At 44.4% G+C, this 17,306-nt stretch overlaps 1 protein-coding gene across 1 annotated transcript in view; it reads right to left on the reverse strand.

The window, feature by feature from the left end:
- Positions 1 to 17,306, reverse strand: part of LOC115144062 (protocadherin-15-like) — a 190,049-nt gene that overhangs the window by 26,870 nt on the left and 145,873 nt on the right. Inside the window, exons 24-29 of the mRNA XM_065002441.1 lie at positions 13,617 to 13,726; positions 12,059 to 12,199; positions 10,345 to 10,472; positions 5,908 to 6,126; positions 5,064 to 5,152; positions 3,269 to 3,445 (exon numbers count right to left, since the gene is read on the reverse strand). Of these exons, the coding sequence (XP_064858513.1) occupies positions 3,269 to 3,445; positions 5,064 to 5,152; positions 5,908 to 6,126; positions 10,345 to 10,472; positions 12,059 to 12,199; positions 13,617 to 13,726 (864 nt within the window). The remainder of the gene's footprint in view (positions 1 to 3,268; positions 3,446 to 5,063; positions 5,153 to 5,907; positions 6,127 to 10,344; positions 10,473 to 12,058; positions 12,200 to 13,616; positions 13,727 to 17,306) is intronic.

A 17,306-nucleotide genomic window follows, 5' to 3' on the forward strand; every position in this document is an offset into this window, starting at 1 on the left:
CTCCTGCCTCAAGAAACCAACACTCGACTCCTCTAACATCAAAACCTACAGACCAGTATCCCTTCTTTCTTTTCTTTCCAAAACACTTGAGTGTGCTGCCTCTGACCAACTTTCCTGCCATCTCTCTCAGAACGATCTTATTGACCCTAACCAGTCAGGCTTCAAGACGGATCACACCGTCTGGTGTTCAACCTTCCCAAGTTCTCCCATGTCACCCCACTCCTCTGCACACTTCACTAGTTTCCAGTCGAAGCTCGCATCCACTACAAGACCATGGTGCTTGCCTACGGAACAGCAAGAGGAGCTGGCCCTCCCTACCTTCAGGCTATGCTCAAACCCTACACCACAACCCGAGCACTCTGGTGTGCCATCTCTGGTCTCTTGGCCGTCCCACCCCTACAGGAGGGTAGCTCCCGGTCAGCCCAGTCCAAGCTCTTCTCTGTTCTGGCACTCTGATCAGTTTCCCCCTGAAGCTAGAACAACATAGTCCCTGCCCATCTTCCGAAAACATCTGAAACCCTACCTCCTCAAAGAGGATCTTAAATAATCCCACAGCACCCCCCCCCACCAAAAAATATATTGCACTTTACTTTTTCCCCCTTACCAGTTCTGACTTTTCTGATAGCTACTTTAATGTAAGTCACTCTGGATAAGTGCGTCTGCTAAATTACTAAAACGTAAAATGTAAAAACGAATGGCTCTAGTCATAACAATATGTATGAGAACAGCAGTAGTTGTGCATCTCTGAATGTTGTTATATTTATTATCGGGGTCATTGAAATGACCGAATCGATAGAACATGGCTCAGAGATAAATATACAGTGGGGAGTACAAGTATTTGATACACTGCCGATTTTGCAAAGCATGTAGAGGTCTGTAATTTTTTATCTTAGGTACACTTCAACTGTGAGAGACGGAATCTAAAACAAAAGTCCAGAAAATCACATTGTATGATTTTTAAGTAATTCATTTGCATTTTATTGCATGACATAAGTATTTGATACATCAGAAAAGCAGAACTTAATATTTGGTACAGATCCCTTTGTTTGCAATTACAGAGATCATACGTTTCCTGTAGTTCTTGACCAGGTTTGAGTGGAGAACAGGAGGGCTTCTTAAAGAAAAACTAACAGGTCTGTGAGAGCTGGAATTCAAATACTTATGTCATGCAATAAAATGCAAATGAATTACTTAAAAATCATACAATGTGATTTTCTGGATTTTTGTTTTAGATTCAGTCTCTCACAGTTGAAGTGTACCTATGATAAAAATTACAGACCTCTACATGCTTTGTAAGTAGGGAAAACCTGCAAAATCGGCAGTGTATCAAATACTTGTTCTCCCCACTGTATATAACAATGGAACACTACAGAGTGTGCAACACCATACTCCCTATAATGCCTGGAATCATAAATGACAGGTGTGGGGGGCACACTGCAACACAATCCTGTTGCCGTTGTTCACTAGGTCTATTAGACATGATCCCGAGCTGCAAGAGGCAGAGGGGTGGTTAGATGAACACTCAGCCTGCTGTGTAGAGCTGGTAGGAAGCAGTAGCGGGTTGACAGCCAGTTGAATGGCAGAACTAGAGCTGCTGTCGTACGAGGGCATGAGGAGGTTGGCTCTCTAATGAGGGCCTGACTGCAGGGTGACGGGAAACAAAATAACCCTGGTGAGTAGTGACATTCCCCCCTGCCACACACACACCTCTGTCTGCCACTGGGTAAACACCTGCTCCACGGGGGAATGGTGTATCTAGATACTACAAGGGGTGGCTCTGTCTGCCACTGGGTAAACACCTGCTCCACGGGGGAATGGTGTATCTAGATACTACAAGGGGTGGCTCTGTCTGCCACTGGGTAAACACCTGCTCCACAGGGGAATGGTGTATCTAGATACTACAAGGGGTGGCTCTGTCTGCCACTGGGTAAACACCTGCTCCACAGGGGAATGGTGTATCTAGATACTACAAGGGGTGGCTCTGTCTGCCACTGGGTAAACACCTGCTCCACGGGGGAATGGTGTATCTAGATACTACAAGGGGTGGCTCTGTCTGCCACTGGGTAAACACCTGCTCCACGGTGGAATGGTGTATCTAGATACTACAAGGGGTGGCTCTGTCTGCCACTGGGTAAACACCTGCTCCACGGTGGAATGGTGTATCTAGATACTACAAGGGGTGGCTCTGTCTGCCACTGGGTAAACACCTGCTCCACGGTGGAATGGTGTATCTAGATACTACAAGGGGTGGCTCTATCTGCCACTGGGTAAACACCTGCTCCACGGGGGAATGGTGTATCTAGATACTACAAGGGGTGGCTCTGTCTGCCACTGGGTAAACACCTGCTCCACGGTGGAATGGTGTATCTAGATACTACAAGGGGTGGCTCTGTCTGCCACTGGGTAAACACCTGCTCCACGGGGAATGGTGTATCTAGATACTACAAGGGGTGGCTCTGTCTGCCACTGGGTAAACACCTGCTCCACGGGGAATGGTGTATCTAGATACTACAAGGGGTGGCTCTGTCTGCCACTGGGTAAACACCTGCTCCACGGTGGAATGGTGTATCTAGATACTACAAGGGGTGGCTCTGTCTGGTAAACACCTGCTCCACGGTGGAATGGTGTATCTAGATACTACAAGGGGTGGCTCTGTCTGCCACTGGGTAAACACCTGCTCCACAGGGGAATGGTGTATCTAGATACTACAAGGGGTGGCTCTGTCTGCCACTGGGTAAACACCTGCTCCACAGGGGAATGGTGTATCTAGATACTACAAGGGGTGGCTCTGTCTGCCACTGGGTAAACACCTGCTCCACAGGGGAATGGTGTATCTAGATACTACAAGGGGTGGCTCTGTCTGCCACTGGGTAAACACCTGCTCCACGGTGGAATGGTGTATCTAGATACTACAAGGGGTGGCTCTGTCTGCCACTGGGTAAACACCTGCTCCACGGTGGAATGGTGTATCTAGATACTACAAGGGGTGGCTCTGTCTGCCACTGGGTAAACACCTGCTCCACAGGGGAATGGTGTATCTAGATACTACAAGGGGTGACTCTGTCTGCCACTGGGTAAACACCTGCTCCACAGGGGAATGGTGTATCTAGATACTACAAGGGGTGGCTCTGTCTGCCACTGGGTAAACACCTGCTCCACGGGGGAATGGTGTATCTAGATACTACAAGGGGTGGCCCTAAGGGGCAATCCCTTGTATTGTGACCTACTTTGTCCCTCAGGGCCACTGTAGTGACCGGCTACTACTCACTTGAATAGCTCCTGGCGTGAGATGGCCCGGTTGGTCAGAGGGTCGATGGCGTAAACCATTAGGTCCGACTTGGAGTAGTCCTCCTGCTCGAAGCCGTCGCCGAACCGCTGTGGCCCGATGGACTCCACCACCACTTTGGCCCCGGGAATCTGGTCCTGCACATAGCGCTCCAAGATCCTGCAGAGGGAGTGGAAGGAATAATCAAGTGCTTTGTATAAGAACAAGGTGACAGCAGGATCTCTGGGAAAACGGTGAATGATACGTTAAACCCAAATCGTAAGAACGTACTGCAATTCATAGTTGCTACACCGACCTGTAGCTGTATTCTATATCCCCACTTGACCCTGAGCTAACGCTGCCTCAACTGTTTAAAAAGAAGAGGCCTTGACTGAATGGATTCAGGCTCACTGAAAGGATTTCTCAGTCAGAGGATACATCCTTGATCAGTACATGAATTAGGACAGTGGTTAGAATGAGGTTGTGCATTGCATTTGCAATGGAAAAACATGACAACCTATATCCTCCGTCAGCAACTATAAAGAGTCAATTCCCACACGTTTCCATGACCCTGTCAAAATCACCTCTCGCTCCAAAATTCTTAATTGAAGCATCTACAATAGAATCAGTTCAAGGCGAATGCATCTTAAATGGCACGCTGTTCACTATAAAGTGCACGACCCACTGTACCAGCATAGGGCTCTGGTCAAAGGCAGTTCACTATATAGGAAAGAGTGGCCAGTTCAGACACAACCCTTGTTTGGTGGTGGGCGTCTGCAGCCGGGAGCTCTGATCTGAGCGGGACGGCAACGGCAAAATAGGCGTTGAAACAATTACCTGCTGTGCCCTGGATGTTCCCGCTCCCCTGGGAAACTCCGAAAAGAGGATGGCAGGACAGAATAGTAACCAGATGGATGTATTTCTGATTGGGTGGGGAGAGCATTAATAAACTAGGTGGCTCCATTGCTGGGGCCAGAGCCCTTGGAGCTAAAGTGGAGACCTGGGATGAGACCAAGTCAGAGGAAGTCCATCATGGAGGACTGGTACTCTATGACTGTTTGTCAGTAAGAGGATAGGTTGAGTGATGGATAGGTGTACAGAAGCAATACAGCCAATACACGCAAGCTCACAATACACGCAAGCTCACAGCCAATACACGCAAGCTCACCCCCACCTCAGAGGAACAGGAGACAGCCAGGGAGCCACTGACACTTTCCCTCTCTCCCTCATTTGCAACTTAGCTTCAGAGAGAAGTTGGACGCCTTTCTGATCACAATGCTAATAGCTAAGCAGTAAGCTCAAGACAAGGATGGAACCATCATTGAATGGCTGTGTGAAGTGTATGACAGAGCTCTGACAGAGCTGTGGCGACAGGTGGTGAGCGGCTCTAACGGAAACTGAAGGAAGGCTCTAACGGAAACTGAAGGAAGGCTCTAACGGAAACTGAAGGAAGGCTCTAACGGAAACTGACGGAAGGCTCTAACGGAAACTGACAGAAGGCTCTAACGGAAACTGAAGGAAGGCTCTAACGGAATCTGAAGGAAGGCTCTAACGGAAACTGACAGAAGGCTCTAACGGAAACTGAAGGAAGGCTCTAACGGAATCTGAAGGAAGGCTCTAACGGAAACTGACAGAAGGCTCTAACGGAAACTGAAGGAAGGCTCTAACGGAATCTGAAGGAAGGCTCTAACGGAAGATAAGTGTCTGCATATCAAGTATAGGAGACGGCTATAAGCACAGTTGCGACTTGACTGTTAAAATATGGATCATAAGATCTCTTAGATATCTTCTACGTTACCCGAGGAGCTTGTCCTTGTTCTGTTCCACTACTGTAGGAGCAACGTTGGAGACCACCACCTGCATATCCAGCAGATTCACCACAGATACCTGGGAAACAGAGGTCAATCAAAAGGATCAATGGTACAGACACAAAACAAGCATCTGTTTCCCTCCCCTCCCCAACTTCTACAAATAAGCTTTAATGTTGGACAGCAGGCTAAATCACACGGAAAATCTCCCTGTAGTTTGTGCAGTGCCCATGAAATGAAGCTTCCCATTGGAATTAGATGAACTTAGCCACAGCGTGGTTCCTCTTGTTCAGGCAAGGCTCTGGCCCAGCCAGCCTCTTATTTCATTAAGAGCAAAGGGAGTCAAATAGGCTGCAATGTATAATCAATGGTCCCCATCTGCCCTGGGACAGTTCAATTTGCAACAAACTGGGAAGAGGCCAGCACAGACGGAACACACATTCATCTACTCTCTCAGGGATAGCTAGCCTATCTACCACAAGGCTGGCACAGGACATGGACCATTGATTAGCTGGAGTATCAACACCATGCTTTTTTTTTTTTTTACAAATGCAATTCCTATGGGAAGCTTTTGAGTGTGTATTTTGGGATGGCTGGGGTGTTTAATGCCAATATACACCTGGGGAATGGAGATATTGATATTGTGGATATCGACACACTTAATGTTGGTCCCTCAGTTATTTTTAAAAGAGCCATAAGCTGGAATTGATCAAGGCTGGCAAGGCGGCTATGAACATTTAGCTGGCACTGATAGTACTTAGCATTGAACAAATAGAAATAGAACGGCTAGAACAGACATTCCATTTCAATACTCTGGGAGCAGGATGAACTCACCACCACCTCTGCCTTGCTGCTCAGCCCCCCCACGCCGTAATTGTCAGTGGCGACCACTTCAAACTTGAAGTAGGACCGTCGCATGTTCCTGTACATAATGGCAGTCTTGATGACGCCGGTGTAGGGCTCGATGACAAAGCCGTCCTTGCCGTCGGTGGTGGGGGGGATAATAATCCTGTATTGCATGGAGCTGTAATTCCCTGTGTCCTTGTCCAGGGCCTGAGACAGACAAACACAGACACACAGACACAAAGGATTCAAGAGGTTCAGACACAGCAGCGTCATCAACAACAACACAACATCAAGATACAGCTCAACTCATCCGTCGAAAATGAAAGGGCACAGATAGATTTTTGGGGCAGTTGTAGTTCTCAATTCTTGCTGTAGGGGGAGTCTTTGAGCTGCGAGCCACTCTCTAACAGAGAAACTCCTGTCAATCTTGCCCAGCTGATTTCACCATTTGCCACGTTGCTCTGCAGTGACATTGATTTATAATACCTTTTGACGACTGGGACTGAGTGTGACAGCACTGTGCCCTGCCCCGCCGGAGTCATTAATACAAATTAGATATTTTCTATATTCCGCAAGATTCATTCAACTCAATCGTACACCACAGGCTAACACTATTTATCTAAAGGTTCTTTGGTAACAGATTCCACCACCTGGGTTAGTTATTGGTGATACCAGACCAGACCAGGAAAGAACACATCAGTCTATGAATGCAGAGTGAAAATGTGGCACAGAGACAGCGCAAGCGGAGAAAGGAGAGCCTTTGACTGTGTTCTGAAAGAAATCCCAACCTGTTTGAAACTGTGGATCAGATTTGAGGCTGATTTGCTGTGAAACCCTCATGACATTGGATTTGCTCCTTGCAGAGATTCCTCTTTGTTCTCCTATATTTACAGAGACACAAATGCATTCCTCCAAAACAACTTATACTAACGATCAGATCAATGTGTCCTTCACAGACAACATGTGTCGCTCAGACGACGAGTCATTATTTATTTCTACATTGCCACTTCTGTCTCTCGCTCTCTCCCCACATGAAAAAAATACTATAATATTCACTGTGGTGTTTTTGTGGACTTTACTGTAGTATTTACTGAAGTGTTTTTGCAGACATTACTGTAGTATTTACTGAAGTGTTTTTGCAGACATTACTGTAGTACTTACTGAAGTGTTTTTGCAGACATTACTGTAGTATTTACTGAAGTGTTTTTGCAGACATTACTGTAGTATTTACTGAAGTGTTTTTGCAGACATTACTGTAGTATTTACTGAAGTGTTTTTGCAGACATTACTGTAGTATTTACTGAAGTGTTTTTGCAGATATTACTGTAGTACTTACTGAAGTGGTTTTGCAGACATTACTGTAGTATTTACTGAAGTGTTTTTGCAGACATTACTGTAGTACTTACTGAAGTGGTTTTGCAGACATTACTGTAGTATTTACTGAAGTGTTTTGCAGACATTACTGTAGTACTTCCTGAAGTGTTTTTGCAGACATTACTGTAGTATTTACTGAAGTGTTTTTGAAGTGTGGTTTTGCAGACATTACTGTAGTATTTACTGAAGTGTTTTGCAGACATTACTGTAGTATTTACTGAAGTGTTTTTGCAGATATTACTGTAGTATTTACTGAAGTGTTTTTGCAGACATTACTGTAGTATTTACTGAAGTGTTTTTGCAGACATTACTGTAGTATTTACTGAAGTGGTTTTGCAGACATTACTGTAGTGAAGTGTTTTGCAGACATTTTTACTGAAGTGTTTTTGCAGACATTACTGTAGTACTTACTGAAGTGGTTTTGCAGACATTACTGTAGTATTTACTGAAGTGTTTTTGCAGACATTACTGTAGTACTTACTGAAGTGTTTTTGCAGACATTACTGTAGTATTTACTGAAGTGTTTTTGCAGACATTACTGTAGTACTTACTGAAGTGGTTTTGCAGACATTACTGTAGTATTTACTGAAGTGTTTTGCAGACATTACTGTAGTACTTCCTGAAGTGTTTTTGCAGACATTACTGTAGTATTTACTGAAGTGTTTTTGCAGACATTACTGTAGTATTTACTGAAGCGTTTTTGCAGACATTACTGTAGTATTTACTGAAGTGTTTTTGCAGATATTACTGTAGTATTTACTGAAGTGTTTTTGCAGACATTACTGTAGTATTTACTGAAGTGTTTTTGCAGACATTACTGTAGTATTTACTGAAGTGGTTTTGCAGACATTACTGTAGTTTTTACTGAAGTGTTTTTGCAGACATTACTGTAGTACTTACTGAAGTGGTTTTGCAGACATTACTGTAGTATTTACTGAAGTGTTTTTGCAGACATTACTGTAGTATTTACTGAAGTGTTTTTGCAGACATTACTGTAGTATTTACTGAAGCGTTTTTGCAGACATTACTGTAGTATTTACTGAAGTGTTTTTGCAGACATTACTGTAGTATTTACTGAAGTGTTTTTGAAGACATTACTGTAGTATTTACTGAAGTGGTTTTGCAGACATTACTGTAGTTTTTACTGAAGTGTTTTTGCAGACATTACTGTAGTACTTACTGAAGTGGTTTTGCAGACATTACTGTAGTTTTTACTATGGTGCTTTTGTTTTATTATCTTTGACATAGAAGTGGAGGCTTTTTTGTCTTTCAGGAAGCCTGTAGGAAAAATAGGAAGAGCAACATTTCCATAACCTGTAGGTTGGTCGTACTAAGGACTGTTCAGAGCTTCTGTTCTTTTCTATAAACTTTAGATAATTTGGTTTAAACTTGGCATGTAGGTTTCTCACTTCTGGGTGGCACAAAATGCGACATGCGGGAGGGGAATGGGCAGGGTACATGCAAATTAAATACTGTAATATTTACTATAGTTTTTTTTAAAGTGTAGTGTTTTTGCGGACGTTACTGTAGTATTTACTACAGTGTTTTTTTGTTGTAGATAATACTGTAGCATGTACTGTGGTATTTACTGTAGTATTGTACAGTATACTGCAACATTCTATAGTAAGTACTACACATGATTGAGGGATACTACAGTGTCTAGTATAGCATTCTACAGTATAGTACAGTTTACTACATAATTATGTAGTAAGTACTGTAGTATTCCATAGTAAACTGTAGTATTTTTTCATGTGTGTCCATCTATCCCTTCTTCAGGTTATACACCACTCCACAGGGGGTTTAGATTCCTTCTTTCTCCCTAAAAAACTATTTAAAGAAGGATTTCAAAGTAGATTAGTCTAATCTTAGGGATACTGAGCGGCTTTTACAGAAATCTATATTCAGATCTGCTATGAATTTACGATTAGTTAAGCAACAGGGAATAGGTATGAATACTAAAGAGGAAGATATTGACCCGGACGATGAGTGAAACACCTGAGAAGTTGAATGATACCGTTAGGAGATGGAACCAGTGGGAGTCTCAGCTCAGTAAATCTTTGACCCAGTAATTCCATTACCTCCTGGTCGAAAGGATTATCTCTCTTTAGAGGTTCCTGGCAAACCCGTTTGCAACTGTGTGCTCTGCACTAACAGTCTTGCTGCCTACTCCAGTTGCACACGGACATGGTAGAGGCCCAGACAGACAGACAGACAGACAGACGTCTACGGCTCATCATTCTGCAACAGAGCATGAGATGCAAATGACCATCCAGCGGGTAGTGATTAGGATTATAATGAAAGGTGCCCTTGTGTGGGCGCTGTATAGTCTGCCCTCATCACACACACACACACACGCACACACACACACAACAGGTGTCACAGTGGCTTTAGCTACAAAAGGTGTGAAAGATAAACACAAAAACAACACGTTGGAACATGTGAATGCACCCGCCCTGGTGCACACAGAGAATAATTCCCTTTCACACAGGATGGTGCGGCATACGATTGACAGGTGTGTGGACATTTGTATGTGAGAGCCTCTACGGCCTTAGCATTGTAAGTATTGCCAGGGGTGTCGGAAAGTCTCAGATGTTAGAGCCTCCAGCTGGTAATGCATTGTCAACACGGGCCAAAGATACCGGCAGGGAGAATAACAGTTCTCCCAGGATTACAACTACAAAACTCTGCATTTCAAATGCAAGCACAGATAATCACTCAACCAGACACATTTTTTGGGCGTAGAACCTGTCTGTTCCTTTGGCTGGTTTCATTGTGAGGAGGAGTGATTGTGAAATGCGTCACGTATATTTGAGGATGTTTTGAAAGTTCCATTTGAGAAAATAATGGGTTGTTCTTTTAAGACACCAATTGCACTATCTAGAAGTGGTACACTTAGGCTGCGTTCAGACAGGCGGCCAAATTCGGATCTTTTTTTCCACTAATTGGTCTTTTGACCAATCAGATCAGCGCTGAAAAAGCTTTGGAAAAATAAAACAGAATTGGGCTGCCTGTCTAAACGCAGCCTTTGTGTTTGAAAAGAGCTGGTTGTACCTGAACTTGTAGTACAGAAGTGAATGTCTTGGCGTCCTCTGCCACTCCTCCCAGGTACAAGGGTTTGGTAAAGACAGGAGGGTGATCATTCTCATCCCAAACATCAATGAACACCCTCGCTGTGTTCGCTGCAAACAGAGGAGAAAGAAACAAAGGATTCAAAATGAACCCCCAGAGGAAAGGTGAATCTCATCTGGATGAAATAGAAATGTAAAAAACAAGAGGGCATGTCTAAACAGCCTAAATGTGCATCATATACAAAATAGGAGTCTACAATTCACTGCCAACACACTGATTTAGACGTTTGACTAATATAATACAACACTGCATTGCGGTTTGTCATTTCTCATAGTAAAAAGCCAAGCCACATCCTGAAGCGATACAACTGCGCCGAGGGACCTTGCCAAATAAAATGCCATACATCATCTGACAAAACGCTCTGGGACCGACCAAGGGGACAGTAGAGTCGGCACATTTCTCCTTTATCCCTGCCAGGATGTCCAATGTTACAGCGGATGACAACAGTAAACGGACAACAACAGGAGAGCACTTGCTGCTGCAATGCAACACATACAGACACACGCACGCGCGCAAATGTACGCACGCAGGCACACCAGCCACACACACACACACACGTCCCTGTTGAATCAGTGATGTGGCTCTAATCACTTGAACAAAGTGTCTTCATTATACAGTTGATGGTGGCCACCTTCATAGCCAAACGCAATGGGGAGTACCCATCCACACGCCGCTCGAGAGCAGCCATTTAACACTCCACCTCCTCCAGTGGAATGAATCAAACAACATCAATAGCCCCCCCCCCCCCCCCATTATGATACTCCCACCGCATCTCAACTCTAGCTGCCATGCCTGCTTCAGTGGAACGAGGTACTAATCTATTGCCATTGGGTGTCCTCGATCATGTTTGCCGCTGCCACCTCTCAGCTTGAATGACACATAGTGAGTGGCCAGGGTATATTAGTTAAACCATTACAAGAGGGGGAAATGCAACAATTCTCAGTCAATTGAGTTCGAGTAAAGACAAAACCTGCAAAATCTATTACAAAGCGCAATACAAAAATTATCTCTGTGTATAACATACAGCAGTGACTATATCCACAAGGGTTTCCTTTATTCTAGATGTAAAGTGGTTAACATGGGAATCACATTGATTTGAGTGATTGTTTCTGCATATTGAGGAGACATGATAAGATTGGCAAGAAATGGATGACTTGTTTAATCTGCCACACGAACCAGTAACTGCTTAATTAAAATGTATCCTCCGCAGCAACTCAGCATGATGTTGACTAATTAGAAAACTAAATAACGTGAAAGGACGAGGCGTGCTTTTAGTCTTTTGGAAAAAGCAAAGATGGGAAATAATTTATAGCCAAATGCCAGGCACATTTCTGTTACCAGAGAGAGAAAGACGGTAGAAGCAAACATTCAAATTACTCAAATTAAGGCCGTAAGAAGCTATTTGGCCGACTATTGCCTTCCGTTTTTAAACCTCTCTGAGGCAAATACCCCACAAAAGGCTTTTACTACTATGGCTGACTGTGTAAAACAACACATTTCACTGCACCTATCTGGTATATGTGACAATAAAACATACAAAGAGAAGAAGACTTTTAGCCCTGGGCAAAAGCCGTGCACTATATCGGAAACAGGGTGCAATTTCCCAAGTGACAGTTTAAATGGCAGGCAGGCTTACTCTTGGAGGGCGCTCTGAGATTGGAACCGACCACTTCCATGGAGTCAGCCTCCACTTTGAGGATGTAGCTGGCATTGGTCTCGTAGTCCAGCTGCTTGGCCGTAGAGAACACCCCGGTGCTGTTGTTGAGCCTAAATACACCTGGGAGATACATTCAGATCAACAGAGTAGCGCTACAGTCCGCACCATATCATATCAGTCCCGGGGAGAGAGGGGGGAGACACGCATATGTACAGAGTAGAGCAGATCTAGCACCATATCATACTGTATCAGTCCCCTAGGTAGAATGACAAGGGCATTCACCTCCCCAAATCCCACTGTGTGTAGTGTCAAGTGTTGAGGCACGACACCAGAGAGATCACACTACCCTGGAGAATCACTGAGTCACTGATTGTTTTTTTGTGTAAGGCATAATTGATGACTTACACTGAAACGCATAGCTAGTACTCACTTTTCAGACCTAAAAATGAATTCCCCCTGCACGCCATAAACTTTGAAAGCCACAACGACGAAGGAGACTGTCATTATCTTCCCGAGCTTCTTCATTGAATCTAATGAGAGTTAAAAGTGAAACCAATTCCATTTGTTTCCAAATGAATAAATGGTTCAGATGCAGTTAAGTGCAAGGTTCAATATGGGGATGCAATTTCATATTTTCCCACTCTGAAAAGCATGAGCCCCGGTTTTAATCACTGTGAGGAATAGTGGGAGGACGGTAGGGTCTAATCATCCCTCAGGTACTTTTACATGGCAGAAACTGTCAGCAACAGGGGACACTGACTAGTGCACACAAACACACACACTTTTGGTAGACTTAGGGGCAAAAAAAAGAGTGCAGTCTCAGGACAGGTACTCTTTTAGGTCCTTTAGACCATGACTATGACGGTGTATAACTTACATTGAACATATTTTACATTGCCCCTCGCTCAAGGCAAATGGTGAAATCATTCTGAGGTGCGGAGGATTCATAACTAAATGATGTGAAAGTAAGTGACTGACTAGAGCCACAGGTCCTAGGCCGTCATTGTAAATAAGAATGTTCTTAACTGACTTGCCTAGTTAAATAAAAATAGAGGTGTGTAGAGCTACATAGAGTTGTAAAGAGCCACATATGGCTGTATAGAGCCATATAGAGCTATATAGAGCCATATAGAGCTGTATAGAGCCACATAGAGCTATACACAATCATATAAAGCTGTATAGAGCTACATCGAGCTGTAAAGAGCCATATAGAGCTGTATAGAGCCATATAGAGCTGTATAGAGCTGTATAGAGCCACATAGAGCTGTATAGTCACATAGCTATACAGAATCATAGAGAGCTGTATAGAGCCATATAGAGCTGTATAGTGCCACATAGAGCTGTATAGAGCCACATAGAGCTGTATAGAGCCACATAGAGCTCCATGCATGGCTCTGTGAGTGACCTCATCACTACTTCATGTTGTTTATAGTGTGTCAGAATAAATGAGTGGTACTATCACTGCTGTATAGAAAATGATAACATGGCCTCTGGAACTAGGTCAAAGGTATAGTGTAGGTTACAGTATGCGACTCACCTCCCTCATTGCCCTCCACTATAGAGTAAATGATTGTTTGATTGATAGCAGCAGCCAGGATGACCCCGACCACCTTCCCCACCGTAGCCATCTCACTCACCGGGGGAAACCTGGAAGAAAACACACACACACACACACACACACACACACACACACACACACACACACACACACACACACACACACACACACAAATGGGAACACAAACGGATACTGAATAGAGCTCCCTTCCAACGGAATACAGAAATTACCAGATTTTTCCAGGCCACATGTTAGCTATTGATCTCTGCCAGCGCTATAATCTGCATTCCAATACCGCACTGCTGTTCATACTAATACCAGTCACAACATCTTTAGGTCCTAAAGGGTATTTTTCATATTTTCCATTTAATCAGCGACTGACTTTCTGACTAATTAGAGCTGTTAATTGACCAAAAAAGTGCCAGAAAGGAATAAGCAACTGCAAGACTACGGTCCGTGAGGCATGGAGTTGGGCACCCTTGTTTTATTCCACTTCCTCAGACCTAAAACTCTATGTGACGTACTGTAGTTGGAAAAGACAAGCCGGGAAAAACACCCACTTATATACAGAGGAAAAGTAGACAAACTACCCACTTACTTTTACACAGAAGTGTCCTGCTAACCCAGGATATGACTGACTGTGGAGCAATCTTGTTTACAAATCATTTCTGCATGATATGGCGTAATGACAACATGAATGGAAACACTGGCAGAGACACTGTAATTGCTTTGCCAAATAGCTTGATTATACATACTCCTACTTGGCACTGTGAAATCTCCCAGGTCAATTTCATTTAATTAAATAAACTCAATTCATGTGGTCTCTGATCACAGCTGGTTCACCTCGAAAATATTGGTAATTAACTAGGTAAGTTATCACAATGTCATAAACGTTCCGTTGATTTGACTCATATCACAAACAAAATGTGCATGTTAAAAGCAACTGAATGGCAGATTAAATGGGCATAAGGCAAATGAAGGCAAACATCAAAAAGCTGTGGTTGGACGCAGACACTCTACAGAGGGTCTTGAATGTCTCAATGAAAGACAGGGAAGGTTGTCCCAGTCTGTAATCTCAACATATTTCAAACTGACCACCATTGTCCCTGTTCCCAAGAAATGTACGGTAACCTGCCTTAGTGACTATCATCCTGTAGCAATCAGATCTGTAATTATGAAGTGCTTTGATAGGCTGGTCATGACATTCATCAACATCATCATCCCAGACATCCTAGACCCACTCCAATTCGCATACCGTACCAACAGATATACAGAGGACGCAATCTCAACTGCACTTCATACGCCATCTCCCACCTGCACAAGAGGGGAAATGTGAGAATGCTGAACATAGACTACAGCTCAGCATTCAACACCATAGTCCCCAACAAGCTCATCAGCAAGCTGGAGACCCTGGGACTGAAAAACTCCCTCTGCAACTGGATCCTGGACATCCTGAGGGGCCGGCCCCAGGTGGTGAGGGTAGGCAACAACACCTCTGCTACACTGACCCTCAACTGAGGGGGTGTGTACTTAGTCCCCTCCTGTATTCCCTGTTCACCCACGACCGCATGGCCACGTACAACTCCAACACCATCATCAGGTTTGCTGACGACATGACGGCGTTAGGCCTGATCACCGACGGTGATGAGGAGGAGGTCAGAGACTTGGCAGTGTGTTGCCAGGACAACAACCTCTGCCTTAATGTCAGTAAGACCAAGGACCTGATCGTGGACTACAGAAGGGAGAGCGGGGCTGTAGTGGAGTGGGTCTTAGTTCCTTGGCGCCCACATCACTAAGGACTTAACATGGTCCACACACACCAGCACAGTCATAAAGAGGGCACGACAGCACCTCTTCCCCCATAGGATGCTGAAAAGATTAGGTATTGGCCCTCAGACCCTCAAAAGTTTGTACAGCTGCACCATTGTGAGCCTCTTAACTGGCTGCGTCACCGCTTAGTATGGCAAATGCACCGCCCTCGACCGCAAAGCGCTACAGAGGGTGGTGCGGACAGCCCAATACATCACTGGGGCCGAGCTCCCTGCCGTCAAGGACCTTTATATCAGGCGGTGTCAGAAGAAGGCCCGGAAAATTGACATGATTCCAGCCACCCAAGTCATAGACTGTTCACTCTGCTACCGCCTGGCAAACAGTACCGGAGCATCGGCTCTCGGACCAACAGGTTCCAAAACAGCTTCTATCCCCAAGCCACAAGAGTGTTAACTAGCCATAAGGCTGTTAAATACTTAAATGGTTACCCTGATGATCTGCACTGACCCCATCTTGCGCTGACTCTATGCAGACTCCCAAGACTATATATAAACACTAGTACACTGACACTCTCACACAAACTCAACACACATTCACTACATACATACACCTGTACGTACACACACACACACACACACAGATTAAACACAAACGCACAAAAACACTTTTACACTCATCATATGCTGCTGCTACTCTGTTCTTATTTTACATTCATTACTTTCTATCCTGATGCCTAGTCACTTTACACTGCCTTCCTGTACATATCTACCTCAAATACCTTTTTATTATTATTATTATTATTATTATTTATCCTGATGCCTAGTCACTTTCCACTGGCTTCATGTACATACAGTGCATCATGTACATACAGACTCCTTCACTTTTTACACATTTTGGTACGTTACAGCCTTTTTCTAAAATTGATTAAATTGTTGAATTTTTCTCAATCTACACACAATACCCCATAATGACAAAGCACAAACAGGTTTTTGGCAGTGATTACAGCCTCAAGTCTTCTTGGGTATGACGCTACAAGCTTGGCACACCTGTATTTGTAGAGTTTCTCCCATTCTTCTCTGCAGATCCTCTCAAGCTCTGTCAGGTTGGATGGGGAGCGTTGATGCACAACTATTTTCAGGTCTCTCCTGAGATGTGCGATCGGGTTCAAGTCCGGGCTCTGGCTGGGCCACTCAAGGACATTCAGAGACTTGTCCCAAAGCCACTCCTACAGTGTATTGGCTTTGTGCTTAGGGTCGTTGTCCTGTTAGAAGATGAACCTTCACCCCATTCTTAGGTCCTGAGTGCTCTGGAGCAGGATTTCATCATGGATCTCTCTGTACTTTGCTCCGTTAATCTTTCTCTCCATCCTGACTAGTCAGCTGAAAAACATCCCCACAGCATGATGCTGCCACCACCATGCTTCACCGTAGGGATAGTGCCAGGTTTCCTCCAGACTTGATGCTTGGCATTCAGGCCAAAGAGGTCAATCTTGGTTTTATCAGACCAGGTAATCTTGTTTCTCATGGTCTGAGTCCTTCAGGTGCCTTTTGTCAAACTCCAAGTTGTCTGTCATGTGCCTTTTACTGAGGAGTGGCTTCCGTTTGGCCACTCTACCATAAAGGCCTGATTGGTGGAGTGCTACAGAGATGGTTGTCCTTCTGGAAGATATTCCCATCTCCACAGAGGAACTCTGGAGCTCTGTCAGAGTGACCATCGGGTTCTTGCTCACCTCCCTAACCAATGCCCTTCTCCGCAGATTGCTCAGTTTGGAGGAGCAGTCAGCTCTAGGAAGAGTCTTGGTGATTCCAAACTTCTTCCATTTAAGTTTGATGGAGGCCACTGTGTTCTTGGGTACCTTCAATGCTGCAGAAATGTTTGGTCCCCCTCCCCAGACATGCA

The sequence above is a fragment of the Oncorhynchus nerka genome, linkage group LG16 (assembly GCF_034236695.1).
Source record: "Oncorhynchus nerka isolate Pitt River linkage group LG16, Oner_Uvic_2.0, whole genome shotgun sequence".
NCBI classification, from domain to species: domain Eukaryota; kingdom Metazoa; phylum Chordata; class Actinopteri; order Salmoniformes; family Salmonidae; genus Oncorhynchus; species Oncorhynchus nerka.